At 36.4% G+C, this 12,783-nt stretch overlaps 2 protein-coding genes across 3 annotated transcripts; both read left to right on the top strand.

The window, feature by feature from the left end:
• Nucleotides 1-5,055: 5,055 nt before the first annotated feature.
• On the top strand, nt 5,056-7,391 carry LOC102228915 (tumor necrosis factor receptor superfamily member 6B-like). Its single transcript, XM_014472968.2, has 5 exons — nt 5,056-5,128; nt 5,465-5,846; nt 5,990-6,169; nt 6,298-6,379; nt 6,479-7,391. The coding sequence occupies exons 1-5, from the start codon at nt 5,120-5,122 to the stop codon at nt 6,702-6,704; spliced, it is 879 nt and encodes a 292-aa protein (XP_014328454.1). The 5' UTR covers nt 5,056-5,119; the 3' UTR covers nt 6,705-7,391.
• A 293-nt stretch (nt 7,392-7,684) lies between these two features.
• On the top strand, nt 7,685-12,537 carry LOC111608062. 2 transcript variants are annotated; one of them, XM_023330423.1, is made up of 6 exons: nt 7,685-8,807; nt 8,920-9,050; nt 9,170-9,290; nt 10,659-10,721; nt 12,071-12,136; nt 12,226-12,537. In XM_023330423.1, exons 1-6 carry the CDS (start codon nt 8,615-8,617, stop codon nt 12,252-12,254), a joined length of 603 nt encoding a protein of 200 aa, XP_023186191.1. In that variant the 5' UTR covers nt 7,685-8,614; the 3' UTR covers nt 12,255-12,537. The 2 variants fall into 2 exon arrangements, with proteins under 2 accessions (XP_023186191.1, XP_023186192.1); XM_023330424.1 differs by lacking the exon at nt 7,685-8,807 and having other exon boundaries at nt 8,816-9,050.
• The last annotated feature ends 246 nt before the right edge of the window (nt 12,538-12,783 follow it).

Raw genomic sequence — 12,783 nt, 5'->3', positions numbered from 1 at the left:
TTTGTAAAAAAGTCTTGTTTTATTATAAAAAACGCATTGAACAGGAAAAAATGACGTGTCTTTGCTTTTCTGTTATCAACTAAAATCCTGACCTAAAATGATCTAGTTATTTACTTTCAGCTTCCGTTTTTCTCTTCTGATTTCACGTTACTACAAAGACCAAAACCTGTCAGACTGTCACATGCTTCAATTGCTCTATGGCCTGGATTTAGAACAAACAAACCTACATTGGTTACAAGAGAGAGAAGTGAAAGAACACGTTCATGTGAAGCCAGAAGAACCTACCTGGAACAGAAGAGGTGGTTGAAGGTTTTTATCTTCCTAACATCTACAGTGACATTACAGTAATTAAATCCACCTCCCCACTCAGTTCTACTGGAACTCACACCTTGAGATATGCGACCAAAACTGTGCACAAGTTGACATTGTTGGAGATTTGTCAAGGTCATCAATGTCAACAACACTTACAGGGAATTGAATAGAGCCTTCACTGTGTTTCAGCTCAGGACCCCCAAAGTGATGGAGAGCCAAAGCCCCAACAACACTGCTCAGAGAAATAGAAGGGAAAACTCCAAGTCAATCACACTGCTGTTAAGTTCCTGTCAGGACCTTGTGTTGTTTTGGGATTTGTTCATTGTTCTGTTTTTTAAGCTTCTTATTTTGATTAGATCAGCCTTGTTTCACTTTAGTTCAGTCCTTAGTAATTCTAGTTCATTATGTTTGTTTAGTCCTTGTGTCTAGTTATTCTTTGTTGCCTTTAGTTCCCCTGTTGTGTCTCCCTCACCCCCTGTGCCATATTATCGTTTTCTCCTCGTCTTCATTTCCTTGCCTTCCTTGTTCCTGCTCTTTGTGTTTTTTCTCTGGCTGATTGTATGTTTTGTTTTATCATAATTTTTTTCATTATACCTTCTCTGCCTCTCTGCATATGAGTCCACTGAAAACATGACACTTCCATGTTGTGTGGAAGTGTTATTGTAGAAGATGCGATTAGACCACATCTTCCAGCATTCTTTGTGTTGCAAAAATCACTTTGTCTTCCTTTCTCTCTCTCTTTCTCTTATTCTCCCCTTCCAATACATCAGAAGTGATCAGATAAGAACTGAATCCATTATAAAGGAACATGGGAAGAAAATAAAGCTGTCTTTTAGAGTCAACTTCCAATAAAGACAGTTCCTCCTCTCTTTTGCTGTTTGGAAGAAGGACTGTTAAAACCTTCGAAGAGTACCCTGGAGAAGTTTTAAGGAAAGCCGTATGTGTGTCCAGCTTTTGTAGAGTTCTTACATCAGCCAGAGCTGAGGTCCAGGAGACTCGCACCGTGTCCAGCACACTGCAGAAGTCCCTGGAAAAGGAGCGTAAGTCCACAGAGCCAGTCAGCGATTCTTCCAGATATTGATCCTTCTCTTGGACCAGTCCCTGGATATCATGTCTGAATCTGAGTGAGCCTGATCAATTCTCAAAAATAAGGTCAGAGCTTAAGTGATTTGCATCTTGTGCAGAGTTGAAAGAATCCTTCATTCTTGCCCATCTCCTCTTTCTCTTTTTCTCTTCCCTTTTTTCCCCCACTATTATCCTCTTGCCATCACCAATGTTCATTTTGTTGTGCAAAGACCAAAGTCCTTGGTATAACTTAAAATTTTGCCTGAGTACATGGTCAAGTTTTATGACTCTCCATTCCAAAGTGGTGGGCAGGTCTGAGACTCTCTCTCCTTTTGTTTACTCCTCCTCATGTCTCTCGTGTGATACTGTCTTTAGTAGCATCGTGGCTCTGCTGACCTTTCTCTTTCTTTCTTTTTTGTTTAATTAATCAATTTCTTTTGAAATTATTATTCAGTATTCTATTTCATTTTGTCATAGTTTGTTCATTAATCTGATTTAATCCCCATTTTATCATTCTGTATATACACATTACTTTTTTTCTTTTCCATCAGAAAAGTTTGCATGCTGATAGTTAGAGGAAGAAGCTTGTTAATAAATCCACAGACTTAATAAGTGTGCCAGTGATCATTCCTTGTGAAGAGTTTCTTCTGTCCGGTGGTCTGAATTCATTCCTTCACGAGAGACTGAAACGCTTAACTTGTGATTCCACAGATTCTAGATGGTGCCCCAATTCAAATGAACAAACCTGAACATCCAAGATGATACATGATTGTGAGCTGTGGCAAGAAGGTCTGCCGTTTGTTTGTTTGTTTGGATCTCCATTAGCCATTGCCGTAACAATGGCTACTCTTTCTGAGGTCCACATCATAAAAACATTTATTGCAAGAAAGCACTTACACACACTGTAACTCCGTAGAAACATAGCACATTAATTCATAAATGCATAATTATCACACTTTGCATAATAAAATAATTAAGTTATGATTGAAACATAACATATTTCATGATTATAACACTACATAGCAAAAATAGTTAAGCAGGGCGCTTTTAAAAGCTCCAGCATTTGTTACATTCACAGATGAAGGGAATGAGTTCCATGTTTTCATTCCTCTAAAAATAACAGTCTTTCGTCCAGCATTCCTGTTACATGGTGGAATAGTAAAACAAACTTTTAAAGCATGTCTTGTATTAAAATTGTGTAAAGTTTGGCTAATTAAACATTGATTATTTAAAACAATCGGTATCTCAGAAACTACAATATTTCTAAAAAAGCCTAAGAGGATAATTTCCCCCTGCTCTGTGAGCATGGAGGAGAAACCAGGAGAGGTGGAAGTGGATGTAGGAGGGCAACAACCCAGCAGCAGGACAGTTACTTCCTCCTTTATGCAAAGAAGAGCAGGAAGAGCAGGAACAGCCCTGCACAATGAAATCCAGCAGGACACTAATGTGCAGGTTTCTGCTCAGAATGTATCTAAAAAAAACCCACAAAAGGGCTTGAGGCATCAACGATGAAAGGAGAACATGTTCAATCTCTGTCTGCCAACTGCTGTGAATGTTTCTGATGACAAATTTATAATCAAAACTTCATGCGAATCATTTACATATATTTGGTGATGGACGTTACCATCCTGTAACATACCTGTTGAGTTTTGGTGCTATATACATAAACCCAATTGAATCTGAGTTTTAACTATATGGTTTGACCCGCTAGCTTCTTTGTTGTCAGAGTACGGATGGTATGGTTGTTTTATTAATAAAACGGAAAGATCTGATTCATTTCCTCTTCCAGTTTGTGTCCGCAGGCTGTCCCTTTTTTTTTATTATTTCTTCAAAGAAGGATACTGGTCACTTACGGTCCCCAGGGGAATCTCCTGCATGCTTCTGTGCTTTTGGTGAAAGTGAAAGAAACACTGACAGACCATGGTCAACGGGAGATTTTCATTGAAGTAAAAGATTGCATCGACTTCTCGGAAGGTATCCGCATCCTTGGGGGGAATTCGGAACAAGCCTCTGCTCCAGCCCAGAAGAAGAACCACGCTATTCTGTTTATCTTGCACAATCTTTGTTCAGACACAAAGATAATGCATAGCACTAGCTGTCATTTAATTATATCTATTTTGCATCAATGATACATCATCTAATTAAGTTCTGCTAACGTTCAAATGGATGTCTATGCATATATCAGTAATTTCTTGTGAAAATCTTAATTAGTCAAGAACAAAATAGGCTAAAGTAAAATAGGAAAAACCAAATTGATAATTTGGCAAGTAGGTAGAGTATGAGTTTACATATGACTCTTCTAAGTGCTATTAGACACACATTTCTAACATTTTTTCAGGTGAATTTACAAAAGGTATGGAAGTTTCTGTTATTATAAAAGGTGGATTTAAGACTGTTTAGTAAAGAAATGGGTAGATTTGATTACATTTTTCATATTCCCTACACTGATCTTAAATATAAAAATAAAATTTTGTGAAAGAATAATGAAGTATTTTTATAATCAGAACATTTTGAAAAAATCATTGCCAGGTAGTTAAGCATAGAATATCACAAAATGTCAAACAAAGCATAAAATTAGTCTATTCAGCCATTTAACTCTGACACTGTATTTCAGCAGTATAGTGCTCCATGAAAACAGGAACAGATGACACGTGTATCCGTCTGAGTCACAAAGCACTCACATACTCAAACAGCGACTTTTCAAACTCAGCAAATTACTCTACTATTCACACCTCTGAGTCACTGACGGGTTCTTCAAAGAGCAGCGGGGAATTATTAACCTCGTTTTCACCAGTGAGCAGAAAATTATTATTCAGGTTTTTCAAATGTTACAAAGTGGAGTAAAATTATATGTAGTCATGCAAAATGTCAGAGAAGAGACATTTCCGGAAAGCTGGGGAAGCAGGAGTTTTTCAAGTTGTGCAAAAAAGTATATTTTCTTTAAACCTTTTGCTACATCTTTAAACAACTTCAGCAACTTCCAAACCATCTAGCCATGTGTTAAAAAAAAAAGTCATAGCTATTGAATTTAAAGAGCGGTGTTAATTTTTACTTACTGTAATTCAAATGTAAATATGAAATGTACTGACAATGGGAATGCCAGTCAATTCATATCATGCAATAAGATACTTTCACCTTTTGTTTTAAGGAAGTGGCTAGCAATGAGGCTGGAAAGAGCATGTTGAGAAGAGATGAGGCGGCTGTCTGTGTGTTATCTATTGCATTATTTAAAAGCTCTGTAAAGGTGAATTAATCAGATAAAAATAATAATTTCTGTCTAGGTTTATTTAGCAGGCAATGCATTCAGCATACATCAGTTTGTAGCCAAGCTAATTTAACTTAAGTCTGAGTCTTTAACATCACCACCACATTGATTGTCATTATATTTTATTTGCTTTCCTTGTTTTCATGAAAATGGGAGAAACATGTTTTTACTAGAACTATAGCATGATTCATTGCTACATGTAATTATTTGGTGCCCATTGAAATGAAAGTAAATCAGCTTTTTTAAATGCTGATTTACTGCTACTTAATCACACGTAGCAGTCGTTGTTGTTGTCGATCTTAGCAACTTGATTTACATCTGTGCATGTGCTTTCCATCACATGGAACCAGATTGACCTTTCGACGTAAGCTGATCAAAAGATTACACCACAAGAAAACCACCTACGCAATCACTTCCTTATAAAAGTCACTGAATCTGCTCCCGATGTCAAATCCACTTTAAAGAAGTGAAGACATCATGAGCATGGTGAGTGTCTGAATGATAGCTTTAATGATGAATGAAACTCAAATATTTTATTTAAACTGATGCCAAATTAGAGTTTTTTTTTTTTTCCAAACCTGAACAAACATGACGGAGCATTTTAAATGACAAAGGGCTGGTTACTCGTGTGTTTATTTAACTAATTGAGAGATACAGCATGTACTTTTCAAAAAACTTCAAGATGACATTTTAGAGGATGGCTGTGAGACCTGCAGTACGTTATGTTTAGAAGAAAATGGAAAATGGCATTACCAGGGTCCAAAATGAACAGGATTAGAAATGAGTGTGTCATTTCTCATCCTTTAATAATTCTCTCCACAGCTCTCCCTGTCAGTCCTGCTCCTGCTCCCTGGCATTCTCTTCTGCACCGCAGAGGTTCCCACCTATGAATACCAAGACCGTATAACAGGTGAAATTCTCCAGTGCAAAAGATGCAAACCGGGAACTTACCTCACCGCTCACTGCACTGCCGCCAAGGATACACAGTGCGCACCATGTCAGACTGGCCACTACACGGAGCTGTTTAACTACCTTAACAGGTGTCTGTACTGCAACAACTTCTGCTCACAGAACCAGGAAGTGGAGATTGAGTGCTCTCCAATCACCAACAGAGTCTGTCGTTGCAAAGCAGGGTTTTACATGATGGAGGACTTCTGCGTCAGACACACAGAATGTGGCCCTGGACATGGAGTTCAGGCTATAGGTAACACTAGCTTTATTACACATAGTCCGGTATTAATATGAACGATTAGATTATGTCTACATTATACAGAAACCTTTATGAGATCTTTTATTTCACAATTGCTCCTAACTCAATGCAATGGCAAATTTATTTTTCTGTCGTAGGTACACCAACAGAGGACACAGTGTGTGAAAAATGTCAGAAAGGATATTTTTCCAGCTCTTCTTCTGCCTCAAATCAGTGTGTAAAACATCAGGCCTGCTTAGGGGAACAAGTCATCCTCCTTCGAGGCTCAGCGTTCCACGATACAGTTTGTGGCACCTGTCAAAGTCTTGCAAATGGAGGTATGGAACTTGAGTCTGGAATTTCATATGACTCAAATATTTAATGAAATTCACAAAGTAGGTTAGTAAGTTTTGGTAAGGCGAAACATTTAGACTTTAATTGAAACATCTGGTATTCTCATCTACAGGTGATGACCTCAGAGCAGTCCTGTCTGCATCATTTACTGGGAGCAGGATACCAAGAAGAGATTTAAAAAGACTTATTCACAAGTGAGATCACACTTAAACTTTTCTGCAATAACATTGTTCATCCATTATTTGTTCATTTCTTTAAAGCTTGAAACATCTTTTTTTTGTTTCCTACAACAGGATCATTCATAAGAATCAAGAGGATGATTGCACCGGAGACTCAGCTCTACCAAAGCAGAGAGGCCCTCTTGTAGATGTGATCAGAGCGTGGCTGGCCCAGGCTTCTGCAGAGCAGCTGAAAATGCTGGCTAAATCCATGAGGGATTCCCAGTTTAGCTCCATAGGAACTAAACTAGAAAGCATCCTTGATGAAATTAAGCAGCAGGATCCTACCTGCAGTCTATAAAATCTGTGTGGGGAGCCTGTGCTGAACTTAAACATCCTTTCTCATAGTGTTTGTTTACTGAACATATTTTTTACAGAACGCTTTTAATTTTGCAATCATGTGCAGCATTACTGGGAGTAACAGACGTTATCAGTATTACTAAATGTTCTTCATGTCTCTATAGGCTGGAAAAAAACTGTTCAATCTTTGTTTTAGTTTCCTGTATGATGGGCCAGGTTCCCATTCATAAGAGCATAATGACGTATTATTTTGAATATCCCGGTGAAGTACTGAATTATATTTGTGTCAAAAATAAGCTTTAGAATATTATGAAAAGAATGTAAAACATTTTGTAAACTACATGAAGTCAAACTGAATTAATAAACTTCTCGTACGGCAACAAAAATCACCCGCTTCGGATGTTATCATCCCATAGAATGGCGATTATCAGTGGTTATCAGCCCCATTGAATGGCCTCAGTTGGTCCCTGCTCTACCTGCTAGCAGGCTGTTATCAACCGTTATCAACCATTCTATCGGTGATAACAGCCGCTTGTCGCTAATAGAACCTTTTTTTAACCTTTTTTTAAAAACCTTTATTTATAATTTATCTGCGAATTTGAACAGGATATTAAGAATTTACTAAAAATACAAAAGCCAAACGTATCCGTCATAAGATTTTAATTAGGTATTGTAATAAACGTTACAGTATTTAAAAACAACTCACTAAAATCTAAAACCGGAGGTTTTTTTTTCTGTTTTGTTTATTTTTGTTCGCTTTTTTAAAGACTTATATTCCCAATATGCCTTTTATTTCTTTGGATTTTTTCCAATAATTCACTCAAAATAAATGCCAAAATTTAACATACTTGGTAAATTTTATTGGATCTTTACAAGACGTGTTCTCTCAATACATGCCGTGTTTTTATCTTCCGGTCGTGCAATTATATATATATATATATATATATATATATATATATATATATATAAGCATACAATGAAATTAAAAGGTATATTCTAGAGTTATGTAGTTGTCCAACCTCATAGCCTTCCACTAGGTGGCTGTATGTACATCCGAAGTTGCTTGCAATCCATTAATAATGATAAGAAGAAGTTAGGGTTGGCCCTAATCTTATTTTTAATTTAAAAAATTAAAAATAAAAATACGGATGGATTTGCTCATATGATTATATGAAAATCTGTGTTTGTACCATATGAAAATGTTTAATATTTGTATTAGTAGTAATAATAATAAATTACGGATTGCACCCGACAAAACATTAGAGAAGAAGAAGAAGAAGAAGCTTACGTCATTCGACGCGACACTTTCCACGGTCGGAGCTGGTGAGTAGCCCCTGAATCTGTCAAATAAAAATGTAGTAAAAAACCTCAAAAGACCGAAAGTCTACATTTATAAATCTGCTGATGGTAGTTCTATGAGTTAATGTTAGCGAGTATGTGGCACAGCATGTGTTTGTACAGATTTAGACACGTTTTTAACCCTATTTGGTAGAAAAAAAAAGCTAGCTAAAGTAGCCTCTTAAAAGCCAGTCACATTCAAATGTAGCTGTCCTTCATACCTTTAATGACAATGTGCTAAAATTTTGTTTCATATATCTTAAAAAACCGTATACTTTTCAGTATACTAGTTTATATCAGTATATTGATTTAATGTTAGGATTCTATCATACAGTTCATTACATTTCATCGTTTCCCACAGTGTATTATAAGCCCTGAGGCCATCATTCTTTATTTGTTGCCCCACCAGGCTAAGCATTGTTTATTTATTTAAGTCTTTGTAAAACGTTTGCATTTTCTATGACTTTATAGTTATTGTTCAAGTATTAATCTTCCAATCTTTCAATAACACATAATTCTCAAAATGTAATTTCAAATTTCCCGTCAACTTTTAACATTTTTTATCTCAAAAACATGACCAGCTACAGGATGACTGACTGTCATAAAACTGAACCACCGGGCTTACCATGTTTTCTGGGGGATACCCTGCAAGCACAATGCATGCTAATATTTATTTATCACATACCAGAAAAAACAGCTACCTTCTGTTTATTCATATTCATGGTTGTATTTTCTGTCTTTCTTTTAGGTTCAATGTCAAGAAGAGGTATGTGTAGCATCTCTTAAACATTGAGCTATACAGCAAGATCTAAGAAAATATGTGTTTGTCCTGAATATTATTTTTTTATATGCTCTGCTTTTTTTCATTTCATGATAAGAGAGAACACATATCTCGGAGGAAGCGAAGGTCTTCCTCCAGAAAGACTATAAAGAAGGGATGACCAGGGTGGGATCTCCACTGGTTGGAGCGGCATCCCAGGCCACTGGCTTGCCACCGTTTGTCATTGATGTATGTTTACCAAAGTTCTTTCTAGCCATTCAATTTCAGAATTCAGAAGGCAAGATGCAATTTCATATAAAAATAAATTCAAACTTCCTGTTTTGTAACAAGACTTTTGTGTTTTTTAGAACTGGATTGGAAACTATAGAAGAAAAAAGCCATCTTCTTCTCAACCTAAAAACAAGAAGTTATACACCAAGGACCTGTCTGGTTACAACCTGTTCTGCAGGGATCAGTTAAAGAACAAGGGTGAGAGAGGATTTACTGTAGCTGTTATGTTGACAAGCATTGTTGTGTGTATAGCTAGCCTGATCATTGCAATTCTCACTTACAGCACAGCCTTTGCTTTCTCCCCTTGACTCGGATTATCTCCTGCAGACGTTTCATTGTGCCAATCAGTAAACAGAAGGAGAAGTTGTTAAGACTGCCAATTTTCTGTGCTGTTTTAGAATTGCAGTCCACCTGTAGTTGTAGCAAAGTAAAGGAAGCCATTCAGTCTTTGTTGGCCTTCCAAATATGGAATTAACATGGACAGCTGCCTCGATGAGCTCAGGGCTTCTGTCTTTGTAGTGACAGATTTTATGTATTTATTTATTTTATTTTATTTATTTATTTATTTGCAGCAAATGCAATTTCAAGTAGAATTTTTGGCATTGAACTGGCACATGACATACGTCACAGACAAACATTAGCGATTGGGTAAAATTTAACACCTCTAGAGAGGTGTTAAATGAGTGTTAAGTGAGCAATAGTGTCTCAATAGCCATAGCCCAGACCCTCTGGATGCTTCAATGTGTAGTACAATGGGTCATTTTTTTACCAGGCTATTCATAAACTTAATTTTTGGAAAAAGTATCTTGCCTTAGTTATTTTGTAGTTGTGTAATACTTGCATTGTTCTGTTCGATTTACTTTCTAGAACAGTGGTTTCCAAAGTTGATTCTCAAGGGCTGGAACCTTCATGCCCTTGAGCCATGATTGAATCTAGGTTAACACACCTGGATTCAATCATGGCTCATTAGAAGGCCAAAGAAGAAAATTGACATGTTGAGGAGGTTACAACCACCAGACAGAGAAGTAAAACAAGCGGTCCTTATTGGAAGGACTTCATTCAGTATCCCTTTCCATGTAATAGGGGTTTTTTTTTGGACTTGTTTTAATCATACAATTCCATTTGAAATTGTATATATGGTTTTTATATCAGATTTATATTAGAAATAAATCTCTTTCCCTGTGACAATTCTATTCAGTGTATCCCAACAGATACCTGCTTAGTTATTTGCAATTATGGTCTATGATGGAATAGTTACCGTAAAAACTTTGCAGAAGCAGATGCCAACTTACAACGAGAAATGAAACAAATATACCCTGAAGTATGGGAAATTGTCCTTTCGTTCATTAAAATTAATAAAGTACAATGTTGTGTTGATTAATATTAGCCTTAAGAAAACCTTTAATCGTTCACACTTCACAATGTGTACTTGAGAAATACTGTTTAAGCCATGTCCTGGATACTTGTACTTTGTACTTCAAGTTTTGATATTGCATTTTATTGTACTCATATTGAAGATATGTTGGAAAAACAATTTCAATAATTATATTTTATTCTTTGTATCAGACCCCGGGAGGAAAATTAGGACACCAACTGTGGAAGACATTTTGAATGCAATGTGTGCAAATGGTAAGTTTGTTGCATGTCTATCCTGAAAGTCCTCCATTACAATGTTGTTATGTATGTTATGTGGGTATATTACAAAGCGCACTACACCCTCGGTAACACAATATGTCTGGTCTTCCTTAGGAAAATATGTATTCCGGATGATTTATAGGTTTTCAGATACAAAAAGTGTGGGGAGTCCAGCTTTGTCTTTAGGTCACTCTGACGTACAACCAGATATGTTTAAGAAATTATAAATATTCCATACTTAGATAAATCACATACGCTTTGGGGTACGTGTATTGGGTGATCTCATTAGTGAGGATGTAACACCTTTCAAAATGTTCTATATGGCTATTATGTATAGTTGGATTATAGCTGTACTGTCATGTCAATGTCTGCAAGATTCATCTCGGCATTGATATTGTGGTTGTACAAAAATGTATGTGTAATATAGTGCATGTGATGCGTTTCTCATGCTAAGACTGTTGAACAAATGTAGTTGTGACAATTAGCAAGTTGGCAAGTCTCACAACAGCTGATGTTCCCTCTGAACAATAGTCACATTCACAAATGCGGAATACAGAAATATTTTATTGTGAGCTGTTAAAAGTAATAGTTGCAGCTGGTGTCACAGCTGACATAAATCCGAATACTTTGCAGCACTATGTTTGGTTATGTTTTATTGCTTATTCAAACCACTTGAGGTGGAGACCATCAGTCACACAACAAAACACAGAAAACTCTCATTCCCTATGTACATCAACCACATTTCCAGCTTTAATTACACATGCAAACATTAAAGAAATTATTAAATTAGATGTACCACAAAATACAGTAGTACAGAACTAAAGCATAGATGCTTATCTTGCATCACTTGTTTAACTTTAAGGAAGTAGAAGACATCTCAAATTACGGAACTAATGAATGAGCAGGCAATAATTTGTTTTCAACATAAAAAAAAAATTGCAGAAATAATTACATACAAATCACACTAACCAATAGCTTAAAGTAGGGGTTCCCAAAATTGTTCCTCAATGGCCAGCACCTTGCATTTCTTAGTTCTGTTCCTGGTTTAATGCAAGGCCTATGAATAGGTTGACATGATGAAAAGTTTGTAACTTCCACCGGTGAGAGAACTAAAACATGCAGGATGCCCATCCTCAGGGCCCTAATTTTGACGACAATGAATAAAAATAAAAAGTATTAATAATAAAACTGTTTCAATATGTTTAAATATGCTGTTTACACAGAACTGATAGTAACGCTTGAGTTCAACATATTCCCGTATAAAGTATAATATGTTAAACGTTACTTGAAGGTATGACCTACCTTGAGATCACATTGCAACCAAACTGTTAATTCTTCTTTAGATGAGCGGAGCGTAACAGAGACTATGGGTTTGACGGAAGTGCTGTCAAGAGAACCGACTACAGATGGTATACATTTAAATAAATTAAGGCATTATGCTTCTTTTATGTTTTTTAAACTACATTTGTCAATAAATTACTTATTTTTCTTTATTTAGATACTACGGATGTTTGCAACATCTGTTGAACAGACGTTCATCACTGAACGTCTGTTCAGTGATGAGAAAAAAAATGCCAAGAAGAAGTGGCGTGAGTGGCGACGTTGCAACACATGTGAGCAGTGGTCACACCTGGCATGTGGATTCAAGAAAAACTGAAAAATTGTCTGCACTGGGACTGCAAAAAAGACACTTCTAATTTGGTCACAGTTGTGACATCTGACATCTGTCAATGTTAGCATTTCCTGTAGTTTTTTCTTAAACAATTGATAAATGTACAATGCATCAATAAAAGCTTTTGTATTGAAAAGATATTCTGTCAAATGTGAGTTCTTTAAATAGTAACAAACATTTGGGTATCAAACGAACACATCAGTGAGCATGTTAGCTGAACTCATTACTATTGCACTTGAAAAATTTCCACATGGTAGCACAGATAATACCCTTTAGCAAAAGAATGAGTAAGATCTTTCCTTTTAAATAAACAAATTGACCAGGTTAGAAGACGACACGTTCAGGTAAAGGCACTTTCTCCCTTCGCGAAATCGTTAGGACAGG

This window comes from Xiphophorus maculatus, chromosome 3 (assembly GCF_002775205.1).
Source record: "Xiphophorus maculatus strain JP 163 A chromosome 3, X_maculatus-5.0-male, whole genome shotgun sequence".
In the NCBI taxonomy this organism is placed as follows: domain Eukaryota; kingdom Metazoa; phylum Chordata; class Actinopteri; order Cyprinodontiformes; family Poeciliidae; genus Xiphophorus; species Xiphophorus maculatus.
This window is presented reverse-complemented; position numbering and strand designations above follow the sequence as displayed.

What these genes read in the sequence shown, in the direction of transcription:
- LOC111608062 (XM_023330423.1), top strand. Translation starts at nt 8,615, where the DNA reads ATGACCAGCTACAGGATGACTGACTGTCATAAAACTGAACCACCGGGC. An exon ending in GGATCAGTTAAAGAACAAGG is followed by an intron (nt 9,291 to 10,658) that starts GTGAGAGAGGAT and finishes TCTTTGTATCAG; the next exon opens with ACCCCGGGAGGAAAATTAGG. An exon ending in GAATGCAATGTGTGCAAATG is followed by an intron (nt 10,722 to 12,070) that starts GTAAGTTTGTTG and finishes ATTCTTCTTTAG; the next exon opens with ATGAGCGGAGCGTAACAGAG.
- LOC102228915 (XM_014472968.2), top strand. An exon ending in ACATGGAGTTCAGGCTATAG is followed by an intron (nt 5,847 to 5,989) that starts GTAACACTAGCT and finishes TTTCTGTCGTAG; the next exon opens with GTACACCAACAGAGGACACA. An exon ending in TTAAAAAGACTTATTCACAA is followed by an intron (nt 6,380 to 6,478) that starts GTGAGATCACAC and finishes TTCCTACAACAG; the next exon opens with GATCATTCATAAGAATCAAG.